Source organism: Chrysemys picta, chromosome 2, assembly GCF_011386835.1.
Source record: "Chrysemys picta bellii isolate R12L10 chromosome 2, ASM1138683v2, whole genome shotgun sequence".
Taxonomy (NCBI): Eukaryota; Metazoa; Chordata; order Testudines; family Emydidae; genus Chrysemys; species Chrysemys picta.
The window spans coordinates 178,583,288-178,595,339 of NC_088792.1; the positions used below are offsets into that span (position 1 = coordinate 178,583,288).

At 37.1% G+C, this 12,052-nt stretch overlaps 1 protein-coding gene across 17 annotated transcripts in view; it reads left to right on the forward strand.

Moving 5' to 3' along the window:
- HIVEP1 (HIVEP zinc finger 1) overlaps window positions 1-12,052 on the forward strand; it is a 240,716-nt gene that overhangs the window by 153,137 nt on the left and 75,527 nt on the right. For 16 of the 17 annotated variants that reach the window (XM_065584976.1, XM_065584972.1, XM_065584973.1 and 13 more), the window contains one exon: window positions 10,714-10,767. In XM_065584976.1, the coding sequence (XP_065441048.1) occupies window positions 10,714-10,767 (54 nt within the window). Of the gene's footprint in view, window positions 1-7,402; window positions 7,465-10,713; window positions 10,768-12,052 lie in introns of all 17 variants that reach the window. The other variant, XM_065584975.1, reaches the window with a different exon arrangement.

Genomic DNA, 12,052 nt, shown 5'->3' on the forward strand with positions numbered 1-12,052 from the left:
CATCCCAATCAAGAAGCAAATTGTTCTCTTAATGACCCTTGAAATATTTCCTCCCCCCATATTTTATCTTTAGTAATTGATTAGTTTTCTTCTTGTTCTTTCTAAAAGCCCCTTTTAAAATCAGATCCATGTAGTTAGAATAATATGAATCAAGTAAACTGAGATGCATCATATAAAAAAGAAAAATACTGATACCTCCACAACTTGCCTGCAGCATAACCCCTGCCAAAGACCTATACTAATGATATCTTGTCATTCCATGAATTGGCTAAGAAATCACCAGCCTTTGTTTACTTCAACCATTTCCCTGTCAGAATCTGGAATGGATACTTGTGTTTTTTTTCTTTGATTTCTTCAAATTTAACTGGAACAACTTGCCCCTTGTGGTTACCTTCATTTTTTTATTTACCTTTTTCATACTGTTTCTGTATTGTTCCTTTAAAAAAAATCCTCTATTGAGTTATATAGAAAGAGCATATAAAGCACAAATTAAATGTTGAATAGTGGCTCCACTAGCAACTTATGTAATTAAGAACATGTTAGCTATAATGATCATTCAGTTCTATGTATATAGGTAATATTTGGCTTTCTATGTAGAATATCAGCATAGCAGTATAGTAATTATTTCAGTAGTTTGTTGATTAGAAACTCTGCAAGTGCAGACACTATCGCTATCATTATTTGTACTTGGTTATATAATTGAAACAGCTATAAATAAAAAATTGTCTTGTGTCACAGCTAATATCTGAGGTAAACATAGTAATGCCTTGCTTTGTGGCACTACTGGGATAGTCACTATCCTTCAGTGTAATGAAAACTAAAGCGATTACATAATATACTTACTCATACAATGTAAAAGGATGCCTTCATCAGATGATTCAGCTGGTGATCTTTCACCATCTTTACTTCTGAATGGTTTGCTTGATAGTAACTGTGGGTTTTGGTTGTCCCCACAGATTAGAAGACACTTAATTCTTTGGGTTGTTTGTTTTTTATTTTTCTAACCTAGTGATGCACGTAGTCGTCATCCAAGGATCTATCTATCTTTGTGAGCTTATTTTTGAGCAAGTTTAATAATCAATTCAAACAGTATAAAAAAGCAAATAGTATCAATATAAGATAACATTGTGGAGGTGATTAAATTCATAGTGTGGAGGATTGACTTTGGACCTGATTTTTCAAACACACATAATTTATGCATAAGTCCCACTGAGCTATCTGTAGTTCAAAAGCTTGTTTCATTCACCAACAGAAGTTGGGTCCAATAAAAGATAGCATCTCACTCATCTTGTGTCTTATGCTTAAAGTAACACACACATGATCATAAGATTGGAGCTTTTGTGTATTACGTTTAATATATACACAGTTACGGCACTGAATTTTTCACTAATGTGGTACGTATGTTCACTGCTTATGTACATTTAGTCTGAAAATTATAAAGCATGTTATTTAACATAATCAAACCTATTTTTAAAAATGCAAAGCATTTCTTAAAATAAAAATGAGTGAGAAGATTATTTTATTTTCTATCTTTTGTGTTTTGTTTGTTTTTTTTATTTTAATTTTTAAATGACAACAAATAATAATTTAGGACACATAGTATGTTGATAGTGTTCAAAGTCAACAGTAAGAAAAAGGTTAATGAAAATTTCACTGAAACACTTTTGTCTGATAAGTCGCTGATCAAATAGATAATGGCTGGTAGAATACTTTACACCTAAAGAAATACCTTAAACTCAAAATATTAATACTTAAACATTTATAATAGGTAGTTTCAGCAATTAAACCTTCTCTGAATCTGCCTGCCAATTTTTAGGATCAAAACACATTGTCTCATTTGTAAGAACTTTTTTTTCATTCCCTGATGCTGCATGAAAGAGCCACATGGTGAGAGACAACTGACTGTACCGGGAAACGGTGAAACTGACAATATACAAAAGCAGTGTCCAGTTCACAAACCTGAAAAATAGGGGCAATTATTGTCCAGTCTAGTCTTTTAGTTACAATAATCATGGATGTTACTTGTAGCACTATTAAGTAAAGCACTTTCAGACAGACATTTGACTTAAAATTATTTAATATGTGTTCTTATACTGTGCTCATCAATATAGTACGAGCACCTTCCAGTCATGCATTAAACTAACATTTGACATGTGTTAATTGTGCTCTTATCTTCTCCCCAGGGGGAGAAGTATATGCAATGAAGTGTCTTGTTTTGATAGGGCTTTGTTTCGGGGTCTGTGTTTTGGACGGTATATTTTTCTTTTAATATGCATGTTGCTATGTTAGAGAAGACAAGGTTGAAGAAATGTGTCTTGCACTTGGATGTGATGAGGTTTGTGATGGAGCATGTTCATGTCAGAACGAAAGATGTTTGGTAACATAATTTTTGTGACTTTTTATTGCTAATTGTCTATTTCACAGGGTTGGATTCTGTGGCAGGAAGGTAGTGGTGGGAGGTTTGGACTAGCAAAACAATCTTCAGTACAAGGGATTTACAGCTCTTACAGCTACTACACCTACTCGCTCATAGATTAACTTGCTCCTTTACACACCTCACCACATTCAAGTGCAAGACACACTTCTTCAACCTTGTCTTCTCTAACATAGGAAAATGCATATTATAAAAAATAACCCCCCTCAAATCCCCACAAAAAACAAACGCACAACCCTATCAAAACAAGACACTTCACTGCACACACTTCTCCCCCTGGGGAGAGGATAAGAGCACAATTAACATATGCCAGATATTAGTTTAATAGATAACTGGAAGGTGCTCATACTATGTTGATGAGTATGGTATAAGAACGTATACAGAATAGAATACAAGTGACTTTCAAGGAAAATACCATATATATCTGAAGTTGGCAGTTCTCTCTGTGATAGGGTATAATGTTTTAGATATAACTTGTGCTGCTGAAGAAAGAATCTGACACGGAATGATCCTTATGTTGGATGCTTGTCAAAGATGGCTTTATTAGAAAACCAGGTTATTTTTAATAACATAAATCTGAGATGTAAAATGGTATTTATTGCCTAGGAAGTGATGTTTAATGAAAATGCTGCGTAATTAATACAATTAAAAGTTTCAGTTAACTCACCTGAATCTTTTTGCTGTACTAATGTGTGATTGACTTGACACTTCCAATTGTAACAGGTGGGTCTATCTCACAGGTGCTCAAACACTACGTGATGAGGGAATATAAAAGCCTTGGTTGATGGGCAGATGGATGTTATCTTACTCAGAATTCTCTCCTAAATTTTGTATCGCGTAATCCATACTGTATGTAATAATTTTCTAAACTGTGTTTTACAAACAACAGCTGTGGAATTGAATAAAAATGCAGCAGAAGTAGTAGTTCACTAGTGAAACACATTTTAAGAGGGTACTGTATCCAATTCCCTAAAGCAAGAAGAAAATCAGATGCATTTGTTAGCAGGATTATTCTGGTCAAAGCAGTGGTCGTGAAATGGTTTTTGGTTTTGTTTTACTAGAGTCAAGATAAGCAGGTCTATAAGGAGCTAAATGTTTTCTCCTGGCAATGATATAAGAGCTGATGCTGCCATTGCCTGCTCAGATTTAAATATAGTTTTTGTATCTTGATATTGATGGTGTATTTGTACTACAATGTGACTAAAATAAGGAGAGGTACCAGTGAAGAGTGAAAATCTATGAGGCCAGCCCTGGGGTGTGTCTTCTCAAGGGGGACCAGGACCCAAGCACTCGTCTAAGTCTGTGGGTGCGAGGGAAGAAGAGCAGAGTTACCAGGACAAATCCATTCCTTGGAAGTAGTAGAGAAATCCCTGGCTGGTGCCAGACTGCGTGGCAGCTTAGAGACTCAGGTGGAGTCTCCCTGCCCCCAACTTTTAGAATACTTGTGTGCCAGTGGTGTTATCAGACTGCATTGGACAATTTGATTCTGGATATTGTTTTCTGTCTGCCCGTTTTTTTTTCTCCAGCTTACTCCTGCCTCTCTCCATTATCGCAAGCTGCAGGTCTTTTACTGCAGTATAGACTTACCCTATGTTTTTTAATGTGGCTTGGCTAAACATAAAGGTATATAACTAGGAACAAAGAATGTAGGCTGTCCTTAGAGGATGGAAGACACTATCCTGGGAAGCTGAGACTCTGAAAAAGATTTAGGGGTAATTTTGGATAATCAGCTGAACATGATCTCCCATTGTGACACTATGGTCAAAAGGGAATAATGCAATCCTTGGATGCCAAAACAAGGAAATTTCAAGTAGCAGTAAAGAGGTTATTTTACCTCTGTATTTGACACTGGTGGGACCACTGCTGGAATACTGTGTACAGTTCTGGTGTCCACAATTCAAGAAGAACATTGATAAACTAGATAGAGTTCAGAGAAGAGCCACGAGAATGATTAAAGGATTAGAAAACATGCCTCATAGCGATAGACTCAAGGAGCTCAATCTATTTAGCTTAACAGAAAGAAGGTTAAGGTGTGACTTCATCACAGTTTATAAGTATCTAAATGAGGAACAAATATTTGATAATGGGCTATTCAGTCTAGTAGAGAAAGGTATAAGACGATGCAATGGCTGGAAGTTGAATCTAGAAAAATTCAGACAAAGTAAGGCGTACATTAAGAGTAATTAACGATTGGAACAACTTACCAAGTTCATGGTGGGTATAAATCAAGATTGGATTTTTTTTCTAAAAGATCTGCTCTAGGAATTACTTTGGGGAAGTTCTGTGGACTGTTTTTTACAGCAGGTCAGACTAGAATCTATGAAAATGACATTAATAATTTAATGTTATTTAGTAAGTTATTTTTAGTACACCTGATGCTTTTCTAAAGAGAAATAGGGAAGAAGTATTTATAACTTTTGTGTAGAGCTTGAAAATATATTATGTAATCTAACTCCAAAAACCTTCACAGTAAACCAATTATTCCTGTAATTGAAAAAGCCGAATATATTGTTTTATCAGACATATCCTGAGGCCATGTCTACAGATGGAAAATGTGTTAGCTAGGACATTTTAACTAATTTGATGTTAAATACAGCTTAGTTTCTGGTGTTGACAGAAGCAACACGTTATCTAGTAGTGGTTAACAGTAGGAATCCCACTTAGGGTAAAATCATATGTAACATCATGTTAATTAAAATGTGTTTAGCTAATACATCTTTAAACACAATGCAGTTTCTCAGTATAGACGAGAACTAATGGTTATAAATGTGTAAAAGATACAGTACGGTATACAGTTTTGTCATTAAGGGGACATAATTCCTCTCACGCTTGTCTGTCAGATCGGTTTTAGAATTAGTGGCTTAGGCCGTGTTTACGCTACTGCCGCTGCAGCAACACAGCTAAAATGATGTAAGTGTGCTGCTGTAGTGCCATAGTGTAGACTCTTTGTTTTTTGTTACATTGATGGAAGAGGATTTTCCATCAATGTCCGTAATCTGCTCCTCTGAGAGGCAATAGCTAGCTTAACAGAAGAATCCTTCAGTTGACCTAGCTGCGTGTACACTGGGGGTTAGGTCTACCTAAGCATGGTGCTCAGGGCATGGAATTTTTTACTGCCCTGCACGATGTAGCTAGGCTGACATACGTTTCAGGTGTAGACTAGGCCTTAGAGTGTAAAATCCTTGAGGTGGGGTACATACCTTGTTCAGCTTTATAAAGTGCTATGAACATTTGCAGTGTTCTATACATGATTAGTAAAGGTATCTGTCTGGTAAGTATTGCTGCAAACAGGTAGTACTCAATGACATTTTCAGTAAATTAGACCCATGCTAATCCATACACCTCAGGTACAAATAAATTTGGAAGCTTCTCGTTCTCACTTCTCAGCAAAGATTTAGTCAGAGTGCTGTAGTAAAGTGTTATGAAGTATTAAAATTAAATCTTAAAAATAATTAAAATTATAATAACAATTAAAAATTAAACAGCACTTACCAAATATGTGATGGAAGTAAATTTTGTGTTGCATTATTCTTGCTTGTTTGGCCACTCTGTTCAGTATTTCAGAATCAGAGGGGTAGCCATGTTACTCTGTATCCACAAAAACAATGAGTCCAGTGACACCTTAAAGACTAACAGATTAGTTTTTAAGGTGCCACCGGACTCCTTGTAGTATTTCAGAATGGCTCTCTGTCAGTACAATATTGAAGTTTTTCTAAGTTCAGAATGCTTGAAACTCATCTGTAGTGATGCATATGTTGCAAAGAAACACTTGTATGCAATAGTAATTTATTGAAGGACATAGCAGGACTTGCAGGAAGTGAAAAAAATTTCTTGGCTGCATACAAAATGTGTAGTTACCTAGTTATTATTTCCATTATCAGCTTCTCATTGCTTAGGGTAACAGACTATGCTACAAGTGGTTAGGAATTTCTGATGGGCACTTGTTATAGTTTATTTGAAATAAGGAAAACAGAATGCATTTAAGGAGCTCAAAATACTTCTTAATAGTCCTCCTGAAGATCTAAGTAGAATGCAATTTTGTAGCTCTTAGTATATTCAAATATACATTGAGATGGAAAACCTGCTAAATTATCTGAAGAAAGGCAAACATTATGTCTTATGTGCTGTGTATATGCCAAAACATATGGGGAAATGAGGTGGATATCCCACTTACAGTTTTCGATTGCTAAGTAGCATCTTAGGAATCTTAAAGATTATCTGGTTCACAAATACCAGTCAGGGCTGGAAGAATGTAGACAGTGTTCATTTCCAGATTGCCTGTGAATCCCAGTGATGTAATATACTTTAAAATGTGTCATATAGATATTAATAAAATATCTTGGTGCTTCAACTGTTAAGTACATAAGAACATAAGAGTAGCCATTCTGGGTCAGATTGAAGGTCCATCTAGCCCAGTATCCTGTCTTCTGACAGTGGCCAATGCCAGGTGCCCCAGAGGGAATGAACAGAACAGGTAATCATCAAGAGATCCATTCCCTGTTTCCTATTCCTCGCTTCTGGCAAACAGAGGCTAGGGACACCATCCGTGCCCCTCCTGTCTAGTAGCCATTGATGGACCGATCCTCCATGAACTTACCTAGTTCTTTTTTGAACTTTTGTTAGTCTTGGCCTTCACAACATCCTCTGGCAAGGAGTTCCACAGGTTGACTGTGCATTGTGTGGAAAAAATACTTACTTTTGTTTGTTTTAAACATGCTGCCTATTAATTTCATTTGGTGACGTCTAGTTCTTGCGTTATGAGGAATAAATAACACTTCCTTATTTACTTTCTCCACACCAGTCATGATTTTATAGACCTTTATCATATCCCCACTTAGTCGTCGTCTTTTCCAAGCTGAAAAGTCCCAGTCTTATTAATCTCTCCTCATACGGAGCCGTTCCATTCCCCTAATAGTTTTTGTTGCCCTTTTCTGAACCTTTTCCAATTCCAATATATCTTTTTTTGAGATGGGGCGATCACATCTGTATGCAGTTTTCAAGATGTGGGTGTACCATGGATTTATATAGAGGTAATATGGTATTTTCTATCTTCTTATCTATCCCGTCTTAATGATTCCCAACGTTCTGTTTGCATTTTTGACTGCTGCTGCACATGGAGTGGATGTTTTCAGAGAACTATCGACAATGACTCCAAGATTTCTTTCTTGAGCGGTAACAGCTAATTTAGACCCCATCGTTTTATAAGTATTGTTGGGATTATGTTTTCCAATGTGCATTACTTTGCATTTATCAACATTGAATTTCATCTGCCATTTTATTGCCCAGTCACCCAGTTTTGAGAGATCCTTTTGTAGCTCTTCACAGTCTGCCTGGGACTTAACTATCTTGAGTAGTTTTTAAGTAATTAAAGAAATAATCTTTAGAAGAACAGTAAAATAAAATTGTCAAAGAGGTTGTATTTCTCTCTCTCCCATGAAAGCAATCGTGAAAGGTGTGTATAAAAACTGCACCTTTGATGCTTCATATTTTACATTTTTTTTAATAATTGTCTTCGACAGATCTTTTCCCAGGGGAAAACATTAAAATAATAACAGGGTACATTTCAGTTATGTCCAGCTCTGAGAAGATATAAATCTATAAAGTCTGTATTGTATAATGTCAGTCAGCATGACTAGATATGTGAACAACTCCTTAATGCTGCCTCTTGCAATAGATTCATCGTTGGGGGCCTGATGCTGCAAGCTGCTGACAACCCTCAACTCCGCACCTCACAGGATCAGGCCCGCTATACAAATTACTGCATATTGATTTGGTTTTGAGACAGTCTTTTATATGTAATGTACTTAATTTTTGCGTATCTACAAGCATCTAATATGTATGGTATATGCCTCCAAAGTGCTGGTTTCTGGTTTGCTAATGTTTATGGTAAGCAACTAATCACAACTAAACAACTAACAAATTTTAAATAAAACTTTCTGCTGCAGGCTGTGGGTCACATCCAGCTCCCACTGAAGTCAATGACAAAAACCTATTGACCTAAATGGGGGCAGGAGTTCGCCCGTAGGACTACAGTTGTAGACTTTTTTGGCTGTTTAATTTGATATAAATTTGGGGGTCAGTCCTCTAAATGTGCACAAGCTATCCCATTGTATTGGCTGGGACTGTTAACAGAAGTGATGTTATTCGCAAGTGTAAATGTTTGAAGGATCGGGCCTCTGTGTGCATAGTGAATACGAATCCTGTATCTTGTTAGTTTTGAGAGTTAAAAGTACAAGATGGAATAACTCGTACAGCACTTTCTCTCCGAACCCATAAAAGAGTATTTGTATTATAGTTCTCTTCCTTTAATTTTTTTTAAAAATTAAAAAAAAATATTGAAAAATAACTGCAGGCTGTTACATCAGTTATTTACAAATAGTGCCAGTGAGCCAAACCCTAACAAATCTTTATGGTGTGTTATTGTTTAGTCTCTCAGATATTAGGAAAGACAGTAAGAAAGCAAAGTCTATCATGGAAAAGTTCACTAGGGGATAGATTATGGTGGATGCTTACATGGCCTCACACTGGGTAGTGGGAGGAGGTAAGGCCAGCCAGAACTGCAGCTCCTGTTCTCCTGAGAGTACACTAGCTACTACCAAGATGCTCCCCACCAGGAACAACTTACCTGAAAGAGGGTGGGGAGTATCCAGAGCTAAGGTTCCATCCCTCCAGTGTGAAAATCAAGATATCTGAGTGTACTACACCCTTTAAATGCACTTCACCTTTAAAGCCAGTGATTCCCCTGCAGCAGTGCAATTCTGCCTCACCACAAACTATGGGCTGTCCAATGGGACTTGGCCTTCTAAATCACGTAGGTGCTTTTGAAAAATTTACCTCATATCTAAATTCTATAATCTGAACTCAGGTCTCGACAGATAAGTAAAACCTGAATTGGTTCATATCTTCAGTCACTTTGTTTTTAGGTGTTTGCATAGGAATGTCCAAGTTTACCCGTGTGTGTGTTGTTTCATATTTGGGGATATTAAATTTAAAAAACAAACTCACTCCCTAAGATGTTGTATGCATATTTAAGATTGACGTAGAATGCATATAAAAGATACTACATCACAGATGTAGAAAAACTGAGATTAACTTCCACGGCTCTCTGTGAGCTGAGGGGTGAAAACATTATCTACTATCTGTCTTATTTAAGATGAGACTGAGGCATAGTTATACCTAGAAGTCTTTGAACCTGATTGGGTTCATGCGATCTTCCTTGGGAAGAGATCTGCGTGCAGATTCCCTGCTCCCTTGTGGAGTACAGGCTCGGCTACTTCTGGAGCAGCATTCCCCACCACCCCCTCTTTTCCCACAGAGCACCTGGAGGGCTGTTTGCAGGACCATAGATCTGCATGTGGGGAGGCTGGGCCGGGAAATGTGTGTCTTCTTCCACCTGCACATCCATCAGAGTTCAGTAAAAAAAGAAATACATCTCAAGGTTGTATTAATTTCCCACTACTCTTCATCCCCGCTTGCACGCACACATGATGAGGTGTCATGGTACCGATGCCCACTGCAGCAGCCTTGCCACTATGGCTCCGTTGGATCCCTTGGTAGGGGTGGGTTGCTGGGAGCGCAGCTAGCATGAAGGCACAGGTTCTCTGCACAGAGGGCCCTCTTGCTGGTCCATGGGTTATGTAGGACAGTTCCATAGTTGGATAAACCACACACAGCTGATGGAACAATTTCCGTCCCTTTGCCTTGTCCTTGGGCTTTACCATGGGGAAGCGCAGTTGGGCCTTTTGATTCTATCCACATCAGTATTTATGGAAAAACAAATCTTGTTTGTGATTTTACATTACCATAATCCTTAATGCTGTAATAACATTGTAACATTTTAACAGCACTCAGTTGATGTTTTCTAAGATGTGTTAAAATGTTTTATATGTCAGTAATTCACATTAATACCTATTTTTTTTATGTAGTCCATTGGACTACATGAGTTACTGCAGATAATGTGAACATGTTTTGGTTTACTTATCAACTGCGTATCCCATAGCAATGCTTTTATTCCTTTAGTTCTTATTCTGTGTATGTTAATATATCAGTAGCAATTTAGCAAATGTAGGTGCTAGATTTTACTTGGCAGTATTAGTGTAATGTCTTGTATGACTTACACGATATATTTATTTACAGGTGAATGATATATTGCCTGTAAATGTCAATGAGATAATCCAAGAAAGTAGTTAGCATGTTAACACCAAGCAGATATTTTCAAGAAATGACTTTTTTACAACTTTATTTTATATGTTAATATGATGTATTTTTTTCTTAAACAGACAAAATTGAAGAAGCACAAAAAGAACTTAATGAGACAGAAGACCAGCAGAAAGGTAAAAAAGCAAAAACTATTTATGGCAAAGCTGATCAAAGCCTTTTGAAGTCTGTGGAAAGTCTCCCTTTGATTTAGCTGGGCTTAGGGATAAGCCAATAGAATGCATGACTGTAGAGCAAATGCTATGCTAACACCCAGTCGTGCTAACAAACACTTGCTTAAACTTAACCACTTGAGTTGTCCCAATGACTTTGACTGCTGAGGTGAATAAAGTTAAGTCTGTACTGATATTTCAGCTCATACTAGGGGTTTTTAATTGATTATTAATAACTATCTTCTGTCCATGATGATCAACCTGTGATTGGTTTATATGGATTATGAGAGGACACTTATCAGTTATTTTAAAATATAGATGACCTCTGACAGATGAAATCTGTGTGGCAGAGACTAGTGGTCATATAAGGTTGGCTGACAGCAGTAGCATAGGACAGTGGTCTCCAAAGTTTTCTGATCGCGCACCCTTATCAGTAAAAAATTTTTGAGCACACCTCCCCCCTGCTGTGCCGGCTCTACCATTTTTGCCGAAGCGCGCGCACACAAAAAATACGCTGCTTGACTCCTGCCCGAACTGCCGAAGCAAAAAAAAAAAAAAGGCTGCTCGGACGAAGGGAAAAAAAAAAAGCTCCTCCTGCCTCACACTCCCAAGGATCCTCTTGCACACCCCACTTTGGAGACCACTGGCATAGGAGATTGGTGCTTTGTGTCATAAATGTTAAAGGCATTCTTCTCCTCCTTGATAGTGTGTTTGAAGTGTTATCTGACCTGTTGCAGATGGTGGACAGTTTGGTGAATCTTTGAGTTGCTTATTTTTTTATGAGTTTCATACTTTTTTACAGATCATAGTTTCAGACTTTGATAGCCCATCTGCAAAATAGAGATTACATTTGCCTACATCCTAGAGATGGTGTTGTATCCTAACTAGTTTTCAAAGTACAGGGTCAATCAGTGGAAGAAATGAAAACTTTTAGTATGAAGAGAAGCAACCAGAGGGTCTTTTTAGGAAAAGTTGGATGCAAGCTTTCGTTGTTCTGCATCAGGGCCTTGACATTTCACCAAATATTTGTAAAGGGTGAAAAAAACAAAAATAAATGATTAAATTATAAAATCATCAGGCTTAAAGCTGTAGTGCTATATTTGAGTATCCTTTTCAAATTTAGAGACTCTTCCATTTCCACAATTCAGACTTTATACTAAACTTTAACCACTTCTGGCACATTCTTATTTAGTAGATCCTAGATCCCGGTATATCTTCAGATCAGTTTATAACTGCTTATTTAAGTGAT